The sequence below is a fragment of the Cariama cristata genome, unplaced genomic scaffold (assembly GCF_000690535.1).
Source record: "Cariama cristata isolate BGI_N322 unplaced genomic scaffold, ASM69053v1 scaffold12152, whole genome shotgun sequence".
In the NCBI taxonomy this organism is placed as follows: Eukaryota; Metazoa; Chordata; class Aves; order Cariamiformes; family Cariamidae; genus Cariama; species Cariama cristata.
Window position 1 is genome coordinate 1 of NW_009603296.1, and position 15,071 is coordinate 15,071.

Sequence of the window (15,071 nt, forward strand, 5' to 3'; positions counted from 1 at the left end):
TGCATAGATCTGCAAATATTTACATATAATTTCATAATATAGTATAAATAGCAATATGGTACTTCTGGCTAAAGAAATTGAATTACTCCTTAAGAATGAGGTGCGTGTGTGTATATATATTTATATATGATTTTTTTTAAGCGGTATACTAGTTTAGATTCTGTCCCATATCGAGTAAGAAACAGAAACATTTTTTCAGTGAACTATTCTATAAACTAATTATATTATTCTAACTTATCAGAAGGTATGTTTGTTTTTTGTTTTTTTTTGTTTAAACTGGTATTTACCTTGAATTTTGGAAGAGGAGGACAAATGAGAGCTTATATTACAGGAGCCAATTCTGTCTCCAGAGAAACCAGTGGAGTTAGTGCATGAAAATAGCTTCCAGGCGAGAGGAAGCCTCAGCTGGGGGGGGTAGCGGGGGGACAAAGAGAGGCTTCTTCCTTCCTTCTCTCTTCTGCTTAACCTCACACTTGATATTTACTTTTAATTAAGAAAAACTTGCATTAAGGGTATTTACACATGAAAAGGCGTTGAAATGCCGTTTGTTTGTAGTCATAAGTAATTAGCCTGAATTCATGAAAAGCATCATCAAGTCAAACCAGAGAGCTGATAAGAATTGAATGCACTTAATATTTAGAATTGATCCTGTCGTGCTAAGCCTTCCTAAATATGCTACGCTGCCACTTTGTAAGCGCCTGGAGAGTCCTCCTGCTAATTTGTGATCGTCCTGCTAATTTGTGACCGCGTGAAAACCTTTCTGTATCCGTTGTGAGCTTGAGCAAGGTCCGTTTAAGCAAGCCAAACTATGAATGCAGATAGGAAAACTGTATTTAAAATAAATCCACCAGTCCCCGATGCACTTAAATCCCCACCTGGACCTTTGTTACTTTTTTTTTAATTTCCCCTCCTCTTTTTTTACTGGAGTGAAATTATCAGAGGAGGAAAATCTTCCTCCACGGCTGCCTTTAAAGTGAAGGGAGCCAGCTGGAGTGTTTGGGATCCTACAGCTGCAGTGGAACAAATGGAGCGTATGTCCCCCCGCAGATCTCTGTACAGATAGCCAGTATCCTTCCCCTCAGGACTGTTTTCATTATTAGAAAAAGTAGAATATGGAGACTTGGGGTATAGATGTTTACACACAGTCATATAGTTACAGAACATGAAACATTTTACATAGTTTGAGGTGAGCATCTTTTTAGACTTTTAAACATTAGGAGTGCAAGTTTAATGTAATCATTGCTTCTTTAACACTGAAAATATTATGGATTTATTTTTAAAAAACTTAAAAATACTGCACCACTCCATAAACAATGTTTCCATTAAGTAGCTTGGAAAAACTAGGCGTTATGTCAACATTTGTAAAAATTAGAATCTGATGTAGGTCCCCTTCAATTTTGAAATAGGTTACTTATCTGATTGAATTTTTGATGGCATGTAGGTACTATACTTCACATTCTTTATACGGCAGCTGCTGACACTTGCACTGTCCGTAGCCATTAATGATGATGAAGGGTCCTTCGTGGGTGGGTTCGTATTCATTATAGGGTCCTTGGTCTGACATATTTGCCATATGCAGCCGCGTTTGGGATCGGAGCTGCCTGTGGTTTTGAATCATTGAGCACTGCCTAATTCTTCTCAATGTGGGAGGGCAGCACTTCCTGGAGATGAACACTATAAAAATGATAAAAAAGAAAGAAAACAATAAAGCCATTGTTCCCGTAATTACCCTCTGAGTGAAGATGGCATTGTTTGGCTCGGGGAAATGTTCTTCGGTGGTAACGACCATGCCTGCTGTAGTTGGAATCTCTTTGTCTCCCATATGGAAATGAGAAGAGCTTATTCTTTTCGTGTACTCGGTAGTCGGAGCTGCGTACGTCGTAGCCACGGGCGTGACAACAGTTGATAAATTCCAGCAAAGCTGAAAACCATACACGGCATCCAGAATATCCTCTCCCTGGGTGTGGTCGGGGCTATGGCAGAGGATGGAGTGCTCCCACCGACCTTGGAAGCCACTCAACCATGTGGCCAAGGCGCAGATCTTTGGGCTGCATTCCCACAGATTGCCGGAGAGGCCCACGGTGGTGAGGGATGTCAGCGAACTTAGGATCTTGGAATCCAGAGTGGTGAGCTTGTTGTTATCCATTAGGAGGGTTTTAAGGTTAGGCATAGTTTCAAAGACGGTTAGGTCGATGGCTTTGATTTCGTTTCCAGTCAAATCGAGCTTTTCTAAGGTGCCCCAGGTCCACTCCATCCCACATGTCAAGTTGCTAATTTTGTTCCACTGCAAGAAGAGCGTGTGCAGGCTGCTCAGCCGGAGGAAGTGAGCAAAATTAATCTTTGTCAGCTGGTTGTGCTCTAGGTGAAGCTCCCTCAGCTTGATTAATCCCGCAAATCCGTTGCGAGCCAAACTTCGCAAGCGGTTTGTGCTCAGATCCAGGAACTCCAGGCTACGACAGTCCCAGAACAGGCGGACCGGGATGGTCCGCAGGGAGTTGGATCGCAAGTGCAAGGTCTGTAGCTTGCGAAGGCCGTAGAAGAGCTCGGGGTGCAGAGAGGATAACTGATTAAAAGAGAGGTCCAAATTCTGCAGGTTAAGCAGCTGGCTAAAAGTTGTGTTTGGCAAATGAAAGATTTTGTTGGAACTTAAGACTAATTCCTTAAGTTTATACAGTCCTTGAAAAGAATCTTCTCTGACTGTTGCAATTTGATTATGATCTAAGTGAAGCCAAGTAAGTTGACTGAAGCTTGCAAATTGATCCCTTTCAAGTTCAGAAATATAATTGTGCCTCAGTGACAAACCTAGCGAGCCCTTTTCAGTGGTGTTTGGCACTGAGTGAAACCCCTGAGAGTCACAGTAAAAGAGCAGCTTCTCACAGCGACATTTTGGTGGACAAGCCATGCCCAAGGCAGGCAGCATTTTTAAAACCATACTCATTGCATATAGTGCTGCCAGCATACGAGCCCCTAATGGCCACTTGAAATGTAAGCCTGCAGAATATAATTTAGGAAAACAACAAGATAGGATAGCCTTATCAGTACACTTTGAACATCACGATGGAAGATTTCACTGCAGATAACATTGCCATGCATTTCCGACAAGCTAATTCTAAATGCAAGAAACAACTTACTACGAAACACAGAATACTTGGATATTACACTTAGGATGAGTCTTTATCTCTAGTACGGAGGATTACAGTGTCACAATCGGAAAACATTTTTTTTTCATAAGGTTCAGTGCAGAAAAATTTGCTTTAGCACCTAACTGCTCCTTTAAAGCATAGCCGATCATTCGTTATACAAGGTATATAGAAATGCAGGAACTTACCCATTCTTTTGAGTACATTGGAGGTTGCATTCAGTCGTAGTTTTAGACTCAACGCGGTGAGTCTGTAAAAGGCTCTAATGTAAGATAGCCTTTGAATAATTTACTGGGCTTAGTGTCCTTTGATATTAGTGCAAAACTGAATCCACGATGCTCTCTTGGAATATTCCTTTTGAAATCACTGGCTTGATCTCCTCTGACAGGTCTGCAATTTTTAAATCAACGCTTAATACAAGTTTTCATCCTCTGTGGCTGCTCAGCTGTTTAATTGAAGCTCACGTTTTCTTTTTCCGCAGCTGTGGCTTCCTTTCGTCCTAACTTGTTGATGGCAGATGGGTGGCTTATTGCTGAGAGAAGCTCCTGTAGTAGCATGAGTGCATTTACTGAAAAGCTTTTCAGGGAAGCGGTACAAGAATGGATTTGCTTATGCGCTGCGACCACACAGGGCTGTATATAGGCTGACGTCACCTGGTGACGTTCCTTTTGTTTGGGTTTTCCAGAAGCTTTGCTGTTTTAAAGCATTGTGGTGCATACTGTGATTGTGTTAAAGACCACTGATAGAGGGAGGAGGGGGGCAAAAAAATTAAAAAAATAAAATCAATGGGTAGGAGTCCTTCGCCCCCACCATAGAAGGAGTAGGAAAGACTTGCACCACCCCGCTCCCCCCCTCCTGCATCTGTGCTGGCTGTATTCAGCTGGCGTTAAAAGCAGCGCAGAGCTGCGGTTGGAAGTGCCTTCGTGCTAGCTGCTGCCAGTTTTCTGTTAAATATCGCTGCATAAAAGGAACTTTTAGATGCAAAGTGTGCGCAGTTTGAATAGAGGATGCTGGTTAACACCAGCTTTTGGCGGAGGTGAGAGGGATTTGGCAGATTAAAGCTATGTGTAACTGTGTGCGACTGTGGTCCCTGCAAAAGTGGTAAAGGGAGAGAACGGTCGTTTAGATGAAGGTGGTGTGTCAGAAAGTACAGCACGCAGCCCAGGAGCTAAGGACAGGAGCAAACATTTTGAGCGGTGAGAAATTTCTGGAGAAAACAAAGTTTGCATTGAGGCACAGGAAAAATTTAATTGGAATCCTGCTTGACAGTATACTGTTATAAAACCAGAAAAATCTCTTCCCCCCCGCCCCTGCCTAAATGGTGGCTTTTGTACTTGCTTTGAAACCAGAAAAATCTTTTCCCCCCCGCCCATGCCTAAATGGTGGCTTTTGTACTTGCTTTTTCCTGGGGACTGGAGCACAGGAGAAGAAGTCGTGAGGCTGGCATTTACCATCGGGGCTCAGACCGGTTTGAGGGCTTCCCCGTGGTCGCTGATTCCATCCTGGTGTCACATCCCCCTGTAAAAGGGAGACATTACTTCCATTAGCACCTCACTGCGGGGTAGGTCCGTAACAGCTATCCCCGATGTTTTACAGCGGCAGAAATTTGCGTTTGCAGAAACGGTGACCCTGCAAAGCTGTCTGTGATGTTAGAGCAGAGCCGGGCTCTGGCCGGAGCGTGCACACGCAGAGTGGAGGAGGCAAATGTGCTGTCATGGATGCTTGCTTTAAAAGTTCATTACCCTTTATCTGGAGCAAACTTTCCTCTGGGACAGCTGGTTTATGAGGATAAATGGTAAAGGAACAGGTAAATGAACAGACTTGATTGAAATCTTTTTAGGGTTTTAGAATTTTTGCCTGCATGTGCAGGAAAGCCTTCAGAGCAGCTGCTCTGGCCTTGACTTGATGCAGATGAGACAGGGGGCTGTTAGCTTCCCGCTCCAAGCAACTTGGCTAAGCTTTTTTTATTTTCACTTTGAGATATAAAGCAATAACGTAGTAGAAGGCACTTGAAAATATTTGCTCTGTAGCAGCGAGTTATTGCTTATGACCTCAAAATATGGGATGCGAATAACAAACTTCCCATGCTAATAGAGGAAGATGATGAATTGTGTCAAAAGAAGATTTTAAAATAAAGTGACCGTTAAACTTTGCTAATAAACTTTGGTTCCTTAAAGGTACTTTAATTTAAACTGCCTGCTTCTCCCTTTGATGTCCGGTAGCATAGTTGTAATACTGACTGCGGTGCTCCTTTCTGTGGTGGGCTGTCCCATCCAGAGCAGACTGAAGGGAAATGCCAAGTGGAAAGTAAAAGGAAGAAGAAGGTGAACTTTTTAAAACCAACCAAACAAAAAGAAAACCTCAAATCTACCCAAAAAAACGAAGCAAACCAAAAACCCTACTCCAACCCATCAGGAAAGTAACTAATGATAAACTTCTTAAATTGCTCTGCCATAGTAAATGTTTTCACGTTTGCCCTAGAGTGAAATACATACATGCAAAGAAATGACATAAACCTATTTAAAGAGTTTCCGTTTAAATGTTCACTGTATGAAAAGTACAGAAGCTGAAATCCAGCCCTATAGCTGTTGGTTGCCAGCTGTCCGATGGATGTACTGCGCTGAAGTACCTGTGGTTGTGCTTCCCGTAGCAGCTCATCTGGTGCAAAATCCTGATTTTAAGTGCTGATTTGAGTTTTAATAACACTTAAATAGGGTAACATAACATTTAAACAACATTCCAAAGGGTGTAATTAATAAAATGACAACAGCTATAAGGTCAAATATTACTCCTCTCCTGTGCTACCTCCTTTTGCTGTTACCAGAAGGCTGAAATTAGGTATCTGTTGGAAACGTTTTGCTTTTTTGCATCAGTATCTGTTGGTAGGTTCCTCCCACATTAAGATTGTGTAATTTGGCACAGAATTAAGAGTTAACGTTCAAATACGGTAAGTTGCTTCCTTTCTAAAGCTCTCCATTCTTTGGCTCATGACCAAACAAGGGCTATTTAGCACCTTGCCAATGAGTTTCCTGTTTGGGAAACTGTTAACGCGAACTTTATGGGCGTTTTTCTTAGCAATACATGTTTTTATGTGCACTTGTCATGAAATAACAGATATTAGCGAAAAAGTGCGTCTGATTCTCTGAAGTTTGGAACTCTGCCATAATATTCACGTTGTTCCTCAGGAGCTGCCTTGGATGTCAAGGTGTAATAGGCTGGGAATAAACCCCAACTACCTGCAGAACTCAGGCAGTTGTGTTTCTCCCGAGACTGAAAACTCGCTCGCATGCCGAGGAAAGCCATGTATGAATGCCATCTGGGGACTTCTGCCAGAACAGGCGCTTCGAAGTAACAGCCTGAATTGTCACGTGCAGCACGGAGAGGGGAAAATGGCACGTCTGCCTCAGCAATAAGCTTGCTAGGACCAAATAACCCTTTTGGGGAGCTTCTCCCTTACCCCACTCCTCGAGCAGCAGCAGAACTGATTTTGCTGCTAAACGCACGCGCTGGAAAAGTAGAATTGCACCCTGAGGCTAACGTTGTCATTTAGTTAGGCTGACATCTTGTGGAAGCCTTCCTAGTGTATTAAGAACAACAAATAAGCTAATTTTACTTGATGTAGATGTGGACTGCGTGACTTTCTTGTGCTGTGGGCTTGGAGGATGGCAAGCCCTGGAGTTGCAGGCGAGGCTGGGGCACCCAGGATTTGCAGCCGTGTCTGCGGTACCATGCAAACAGACGGCTTGCCGTTCTACCTGAAGAAACGATTGCTTTCATTTTTGCTGGACATTAGCACGTTGGGGATCACAGGAGTATTTGCTGCTTTTTTGCTGTGTCAGTCAGGCTGTAAGGCAAAGAAGACGAGCACAGACGTGTGGCTGTAGCATTACCGTGCACTTGGATGTGCTACCGTGGAGCTGGGTTAGCAGTGAGCCGCGAGAAGTAGACACACGAGAAAAAAGCACGTCCACGGTGATGCCTCATCAGTAACGTATCCAGCTCTTCAGGCTAGCTGCAGAGGTCCTTTGGGTGAGGGCGATGGGAGGGATGGGACAGGACACCATAGGTTGAGTGTCGTTGTCTTCCTGAGAGTGAAGGACACATGTGTGCTGTGACTGTCACCTCCCCGTCTGGCAGCTCTCTGCAACCTGGCACTTGGTTGCACGTTTTAATTCCTCTTTGTACTAGGATGAGTGCAGGAGCTCAGCTGTTCCCTCTCTGTGGGTGCTGAGGGGAGCATGGGGCTGCTGTGGCTGCAACTGGGCAGTGGGGAGGGACGTCGGGGTGGGAGCAGCATGGCACGGCGAGGCAAGCTGCACAGGAGGGGTAGAGCAGGCATCTTTATTCTGATCGAGTTCTTGCTGAACCCTAAGTGATGCTGTGCAACCCCTGGGCATTGCTGAGCTGTGGCCTTGCTGTGGGATCCTCCTTCCTGCAAGCTGGTGTATAGTCCTGCTTCCTCAACCAGCAGACCTCGGGTATGAAAACACTGCTGAAATTCATGGATGTCATACTTTGCTGCTTACCCTTCCTGGTCTTGAATCAGCACTATTATATCTGGAATTTGTTTGCAGCTCTAATATCATGGTAATGGGGGGGGATGGATGGTTATCATTTGTAGACATGCAATTAGACTAGGTGTCAAGGCAAAAATGAAGCATGTGACAAACTGAATCCAAGCACTAAATCTCCTTCTTCCCCACGAAGCACGGCTCGGCAGTGGTGCAGTGACGTACAACTGCCTGCCCAGAGGAAGGTATGCCAAACGCTCGTGTTTCACTTATTAAATCACCATCATTAACCACGATGCTGCCTGTTGTACAAACAACTCAGAACACAATTCACAGATTACCTGAAGCAGGAACCTCTCTGCAAACTATCTTTTTTTTTATGTAATTGTGTCATGGGCAGCAGGTGGGGCAGCGGTGACTCTCGGTCGCACAGCAGTGGCACATCTGGATCACTTCTGGGTACTGATTTGGGGAGGAGGGATGCTGGGCTCTGCAGGGGTGGATGCACTGTGAGGGCTGGTGCTGGGCAGGAGGCACAGTTTCTCTCCATAGCCCTGTGGTCTTAGCTTAACCTAAATTGATGATGAAGCATTGGGATTAAAAATGACAGTTTTTGATATTTAGCTCTAAAAAAGTGGCTTTGTGAGTAACTCATTGTAATACCCGCGCTGCTGATCCTGCTGCCTTTAAGACGGCATCCCTGCACTGTCACTGCCGTGCTCTGTTACCTTCGTAAGTCAGTTGAGGTTAGATTTTAACATTGGTAGCTGTAGGAAAAAGTTGATTCAGGTTGGTTTTTTGTTTGTTTTAATTCGGATGGCAGGCCTACAAAGGGAATGTTTTGTGACAGGGATGGTGACTCTACTTGCCTTCCTGTACACAAATCCCCTTTCTTTATTTTAAGCCATTAAAGGAAACCCTAGTAGGGATAGCTCTGTGAGCTGGAACAGCAAGGATGCGACAGTGACTGCTTGTATTGCTTTCCAAGCAGGGTAGCAATGGTGGTGGAAGAGCAGAGATTATGGAGGAGTGGGGGAAATGAGCAATTTTTAACACCAATTCTAGCTTCATTGATAAAGATCTGATTTAATGTAAAGTAAACTTGCACTGTGGTGATACTGGACAGAGCTGTGGTATTGTACTGCAAAATGACTGATATGGTCAACATGACCCTGTTACATCTTCTGAATCTGTTAGCTGCTTACGGACTGCAGAACTTGTGGTTCCCTTGGCAGAGTTTTGTGCTGAATATCTAAAAATCCTATTAGCAATCTGAATATTCAGGCTTCGCTATTGTGAGTCCTCCTAATCCCATGGATAAGAGAAGCTGATAGCTGGGATGTGTTGTGCTGCTGGGTCCTTAGTTGGCTTCTCAGTGAAAGTAGACTGAAAACAAGGACCAGTTTTTTAATAGGAAGGTTACCTGGTTACTGGAACAAGTTACCTGGAGGTGGTAAACTGTTACTTGGAACCTTTAAGACACTATTACTTGAGAGAGACAGACAGACTAGCTCGAACAGGACTTGTTGAGCTGTAGGGTGGCACCAATGGGTAAAATTCATGGGGTGTGCAGGAGCCTGGACAAAGTGACTGCTCTGGTCAAGGATGATCTCCAATGTTTTTATGTGCTCCGGAGGGTTCGTGCAACCACAGTCTGTATGGCTCTTCGCGTGCTCCAGCGACTGTTGTCCCACTAGCTGCCTCCACTTGTACCTAACGGGGTGTAATTGGTCCCTCAGGTAATGTTTTATGTTTCATTTTCTGCAAGAAAAGTTTAAGAAACTTCAGATGGGTGAAACTTTACATACTTGTCTCCGAGCTAGGGCCTTGGTTAGAATTGGCTGTGATGATTGAAGATGTTAATGACAACAGGGTCTCCGTAGTCACAGAGATGCAGGCATCCATTGTCTTTGTCCTGTTGCTGCACCAGCCCTAACGAAGGACCTGGGTTAGTAGCTGTATGTGCTAAACTGTTAAATTACCGCAGCTAAATTAGCAAGGCATTTCATGTTGCAACCTTCAGAAGGAAATTCTGTTAATACTTTTGATGAGTTTCTGTATCAAAATCTCTGAATGCCAACAAGGTGGAAGTAAACTGGAGCTGCCTTGCTAAAATCCAATGGGTTTAGATTATAGAGCTCTTTCTGTGCTAATACATGGTGTAGCTTAATAGGAATGGATCAACAGTATGAAATCGGTGCTGCTTAGACTCTAATGTGTGCATTGCATGCTTTTCAGGGCATTTTACGTAGGACTGGCTGCGGTCTGGTCTCATGAACTGAAATGTCCTTTAGTGGAAGCCATCTCTTGCTTTTCCTCTCATCCGAAAGGCATCTGTTCCTTGTGCACCGAGACTGTTCTGGGCTGTGAAGCCAGGGACAGCAAAGTGGAAGCGATGGGTGGACTCGCTTCAAAAGCGTGCTCCTGCTTCGTATTAAAATGGTAATGTAGGGGCACCAGGGAGACGTAAAATGGCGCTTCTTGGAACAGCTGAATGTTTGGCTTTCTACATAATAGATGAGTACTTATCTTAGATCCAAAGATATTCCTGGAAAAAAACTCCCGTGTGTACGGGGAGGTGCCATGGGTTCAGTAAAATGGTCACGTTGCAATAGGTAAACTGGCATGAAAGCATTAGAAAGAGCAAGCAGCTGCAATTGCAGGTTTATGTCTCCGAGCGGGCTTTTAGTTTGTGCGGTGCCAGTTGGCAGGTTGCAGATTTTCGGGTGAATTGCCCATTGCCCACCGCGGGGTACAGGCGGCACCCACCGCCACCAGCGCACCTGGAGCTGCGGCTTGGGACGCAGTGACCGCATTCAGTGCAAGCTGAATAGGGACTTTCTAGCCTAATTGCGTTTCGGTTTTCATATCCACCAAGTGTGGGGACAGCAAACTGTTCAAAGCATACCTAACATTAATCTTCACTTTATTTAGAGACTTCAGCTTTGATTTTGGAATGTGGAGTGAAGAACAGGCCAACGCCATGTCTGCCGAAGGCTGTGGCATAGTCAGAACAAGCTCCTGGTTTTAATTTCAGTTGCTTTTCAGTTACCTTTTGTGATGAGAATCGAATTACTTGATCAGGGAGGTGACAAATCTTCAATAATTCATTAAACTATAATGACATTACAACATCCTAATTTTTTCCTCCCTGATTTTGTTTAATTTTTTTTCCTGCTGTAGAGCGGGCTCCATGTTTTAGATTCAAGGCTGCTTGTCCAGGTATTTCAAACCAGCTTGTCACCTGGAGAATTGATAGCTGGCATACCCTCGTTTTAGTGCTGCTAAATGGTTTTTCTTCTCAACAGGATAATTATATTGATCGTGGCTTAGAACTTCAGAAATTGGATTGTGGTTGTGTAAAATGTGTTTCAAAACTCTAATATAAACTATATTATATAGAAAAAAACCTCCTAGCAAAAGCAGACTACCACCATTGTTGTATCTAACACTCCCAATTTGATACAAATTGGGATATTTTTGACCCAGTGTCTGCTTAAAAAGAGAGAAGCTGCCACTGCCTCTCAGTCCCTTGCCCTCTCTTTAACAACAGGGCTAATGCGAAACTTGCTGTATCGAACCTTGGGGAAATCCAGCTCTCAGCAAGTGCCCCTGGATACTTACTTGAAATGTTGCGTTTCATACCTGACAAATGTTCTATGAGGATTTTACCTTTAAGATAATTGATTTTTGAGTTTTGAGTGACTGCTTGAGAGCAGTCTTCTGTGATAGCTGGGTATGAAGGGGTGTGTAAGGGAGCAGTGCTGCATTGGACAGGCAGCTGTGTGGACGACTTGAGTGGTGCTCATACCTGCAGGTTGAAGGCAGGGTGTGAGGTGTTGGCCTGGAATCTACTGGCCTTGGGCGATCTCGACAGCTGAGGCTGCAGAAGATCGAGGGTTGAAGCAGGGCCATCCTGGGCTTGATGCAGTGCCAGCTGCGGGGTGGTTGGCAGAGCTGGCAGAAAAGAGAAATCTTGAAACTTGGAGGTTGAATGTGGTCTCTGGCTGATCAGGAGCAAAAAGATGTCTAGATTTATGACACCATCCTTTTCTTTTGAAAAAATCCTGAAGAGTGTTAAAGGCAAAATCTTAAGATGTCAGATGTTACTGTACAAACCAGCCAGGAGCAGAGTGCTTTAGCAGGGAAGTGGAAACTTTACTTCTAGTGTGCATAATCACTTAAGCACACTGTCAGCTTTTTTTTTTTTTTGAAATGAATAATACTGGTTTTACTTTGAGACGCTGAATACCCGATTACCGCTTTGTCTCTTGTTTTTCAGGCTGGACGCAAAGAAAGAAGTGATGCACTGAACTCTGCGATTGATAAAATGACCAAAAAGACCAGAGACTTGCGTAGACAGGTAATGAATATATGAAGTTGATACTTGTTGAGACAAATGAATGCATTTCTGCGTGTTTGCGTTCTTGGAAATATTTTATCTGTTGGTTTGTTTCTAGTGAGCAGTGGGCTTACCTGCTTGTATTTAGTGAATTAAAAGCTAGAAGCTTCCAGTGCCTGGTTTGCAGGGAAGCATGGGGTGGAAGTATAATCCCTGTTTAACTATATAATAAAGATGTTGGATTCTTAATCGTCCTTGTGGCAAGAGAGATTTTAAAAAGAAACCCTTCCATTTTATGGTTTTTGAACATAATCGGGTATATTTTATAATTCTGATGGTATTCATCTCAGAGAGCCTATTTTCTTTGAGAACTGTATTTATGTAACATCAGTCTTTTGTCCATTTAGTTTTTAGAGCAATGTATTCCCCTTTTCAAGTAAATGTGAATATGGATCAAGTTTGTTGAAAAATGTTTTTATTCTAGCAGAAAAATGAAAAAGTTAAATCAGTATGTTGTTTAAGCAGCTGAGGGAAAGCAGCAAATTTACTCAGACAAAACCAATATGAGCTGCTAAATCAATATTTGTGGCCAAACTGGTGACTTGCACTTATATAACTAATCCAATTTTTTAAGGAGATTCAATTTAAATTGAAGCAAAAAGTGTATAGACGAGACTTACTGCAGGGAAAGCCTTGGTCACACAAAGGAAAAAGGATCAACGACAAAAGTACTTTAAGCTTTACGTATTAATACAGTAAAAGGAAAACAGCAGTGGAACACTACTGAAAAATAACTCATTCTTTTATTTTATTTTAGCTCCGCAAAGCTGTTATGGACCATGTATCAGACTCTTTTCTGGAAACAAATGTTCCGCTTTTAGTATTGATTGAAGCTGCCAAGAATGGGAATGAAAAAGAAGTTAAAGAGTATGCCCAGGTTTTCCGTGAACATGCCAACAAATTGATTGAGGTAAGATGGTACACATTAAAATTCAATTATCACTAGTTAAATTAAGGCAAGGCTCAGCAAAACACATTTTTCAGTTCTGTTGAAACAAACAGCAAATTCTGTAATAAATTTGCTTTTTAAATTTTAATGAATTTAAATTCAATTTAATATTTAAATAATTAAAAATGTAAGCTTATAAAAAAGCAGCATCTGCTGTTACATAGCCCATGTAGTTTTAGATATTATACAATGTGAGTATATTATGCTGTTACCTTTACTTGATTTGTTAATCAGAGATGGTGAAACAGAGTAAGGAGACTGTGGTGAGACTGTCCTGGTGTACAATTTGACCTGTTGCTTGAAGGCTGGAGGTTTTTTCTTTTCAGTAAAATACCACTGAATATAACAGGCCCTTTTATGTGAAGACTTTTAGAATGAAAACCTGCTTGTGTGTGCGTAAAGAGCAAACAACGGACAAACAAAAAAACTTGCAATAACAATAAAACTGATCCCTGCCACCTTTTTCTGATAAAAATCCAAAGACTCTCAAACTGGTGTTATTGAAGACTAAAGCTAATCTGTGGTTAGATCAGCTTAAATGCGACAGACCTGTCTTAACTGAAATACATTAAAGGTCATTAGTCTACTGTTAAAGGTAACAGTTTTCTGACAGGTAGTGCATTTACAAAGAGCGACATTAGTTCCTACCCTGTATTCATGGATGTATCTCGGTAGCCTTGTCCTCTTCCCGTTGTTTTCACGTAAGAGATTTGTGCCTGTTGATGCTAAATGGCAAGGATCAAACATCTATAGGCATTGTTGAAGAAACATGTCACTAGGAGTAAACTTCAAAGGCTCGTCCTGTGCACTTTGGTGTGCTTTGAGGCATCAGCTGGCTCGTGTGCTTGACCTCAGCAGCTACCTGGGAACAGTCGGGTACTGGGTCGGGCATTTTTGCTCTCTTAGTATCACTGCATTTGATAATTGAGTCCACGTGTCCCCCAGGCTCATCAGGAATGCTTTCACACAACTTGACAGACTTTAAGTTACTCAAGAATAAGACTTACTGAATCTCAGTAGAAGTAGTTTCTAACTCTTGCTTAATATATTTTTCCCACTTTTTTTTAAAGCCTTAGGAACTCTGAATGAGGGGAGCAACTCCCCCATAGTCTGGGGTGCATCAGGCTAATCCAGCTCTTCAGAGTTGCTGTGTAAGCAATGAAAACTCTTTAATTCTTTGAAGGTGTCTGTTCTTCACTTTTGGCCTGCTGCATTTCAGTGTAAAATGCCATCTTCATAGAGTTTCAAAGTTACTCTAAATTTTAAATAACTAATGTTGTTTGACAAAACAGCGGGCAGAAGGCAGTGCTGCTGTGCCCTGCCTTGGCAGCAGGATAGAGCTGTTCCACGTGCAGTGGTGGGAGCACCTCGAAGCGAGTTTTGTCTGAAGCCTCCCTTCTTCATGTCGCAAGCCTAATTTATCTAGAAAATTATTTTTCGGGCTTGTTTACAGGAGAAGTTGACTGGCTTAACAGTAGCAATGCCTATTCTGCCATAGTTCTGCCACCTCTTCAGTGGATGCGTGGTGTCCATACACGGAGTTTATCGGCGTAATTACAAAGGAGTAATTGCGCTGCTCCATCCGCGAGCTTCTCTCCTGCCTTTACTAGGTGAGCCCTTACTCCCTGCTCCCTCAGAACACATGTGCTGTCTGAAAAGCAATGGGTGGCTGTCCTCACCGGCATGTAAGAGTGGTTTTTACTGACCTGACCTTGTGTGCAAAATGCCAAGCTGCGAATGAGTTTTACAGAACCTCTATTCAGCCAAACAGTCTTTTTCAAGAAAGACTATTCCCCTGAAAATATGCATTCAGCAATATTTCTGACTGGCATCAGAGGGTTCTGCTAAAATGATATGCTGCTGCAACAACTTTTTGAAGGCTTGCTTATTGCTTTTGCTGTCTAAAATGTAACTGTAGCTATAGAGTAGCATGATCTAGATGGCTTATAAACCTCTTCCATGAATGTGGATGGATTAATACATACGCTTAGCTTTGACAGAAGGGGAATAGTACTCCTGCAGATCCCTTGTCTTGAGGGGATAGAGAGCCACTGCGGAGTTCTATGCTA

At 43.0% G+C, this 15,071-nt stretch overlaps 2 protein-coding genes across 2 annotated transcripts in view; one reads left to right on the forward strand and one right to left on the reverse strand.

Annotated features, from left to right (window-relative positions):
* Positions 1–1,249: 1,249 nt before the first annotated feature.
* On the reverse strand, positions 1,250–3,751 carry LRRTM2 (leucine rich repeat transmembrane neuronal 2). Its single transcript, XM_009695127.1, has 2 exons — positions 3,329–3,751; positions 1,250–2,991 (listed from the first exon to the last, which is right to left on the reverse strand). Exons 1-2 carry the CDS (start codon positions 3,330–3,332, stop codon positions 1,445–1,447), a joined length of 1,551 nt encoding a protein of 516 aa, XP_009693429.1. The 5' UTR covers positions 3,333–3,751; the 3' UTR covers positions 1,250–1,444.
* Positions 3,752–11,942: 8,191 nt separating this feature from the next.
* Positions 11,943–15,071, forward strand: part of LOC104157695 (catenin alpha-1-like) — a gene marked incomplete at its 3' end in the record, with an annotated part of 32,292 nt that continues 29,163 nt past the window's right edge. Inside the window, exons 1-2 of the mRNA XM_009695128.1 lie at positions 11,943–12,014; positions 12,811–12,963. Of these exons, the coding sequence (XP_009693430.1) occupies positions 11,982–12,014; positions 12,811–12,963 (186 nt within the window). The remainder of the gene's footprint in view (positions 12,015–12,810; positions 12,964–15,071) is intronic.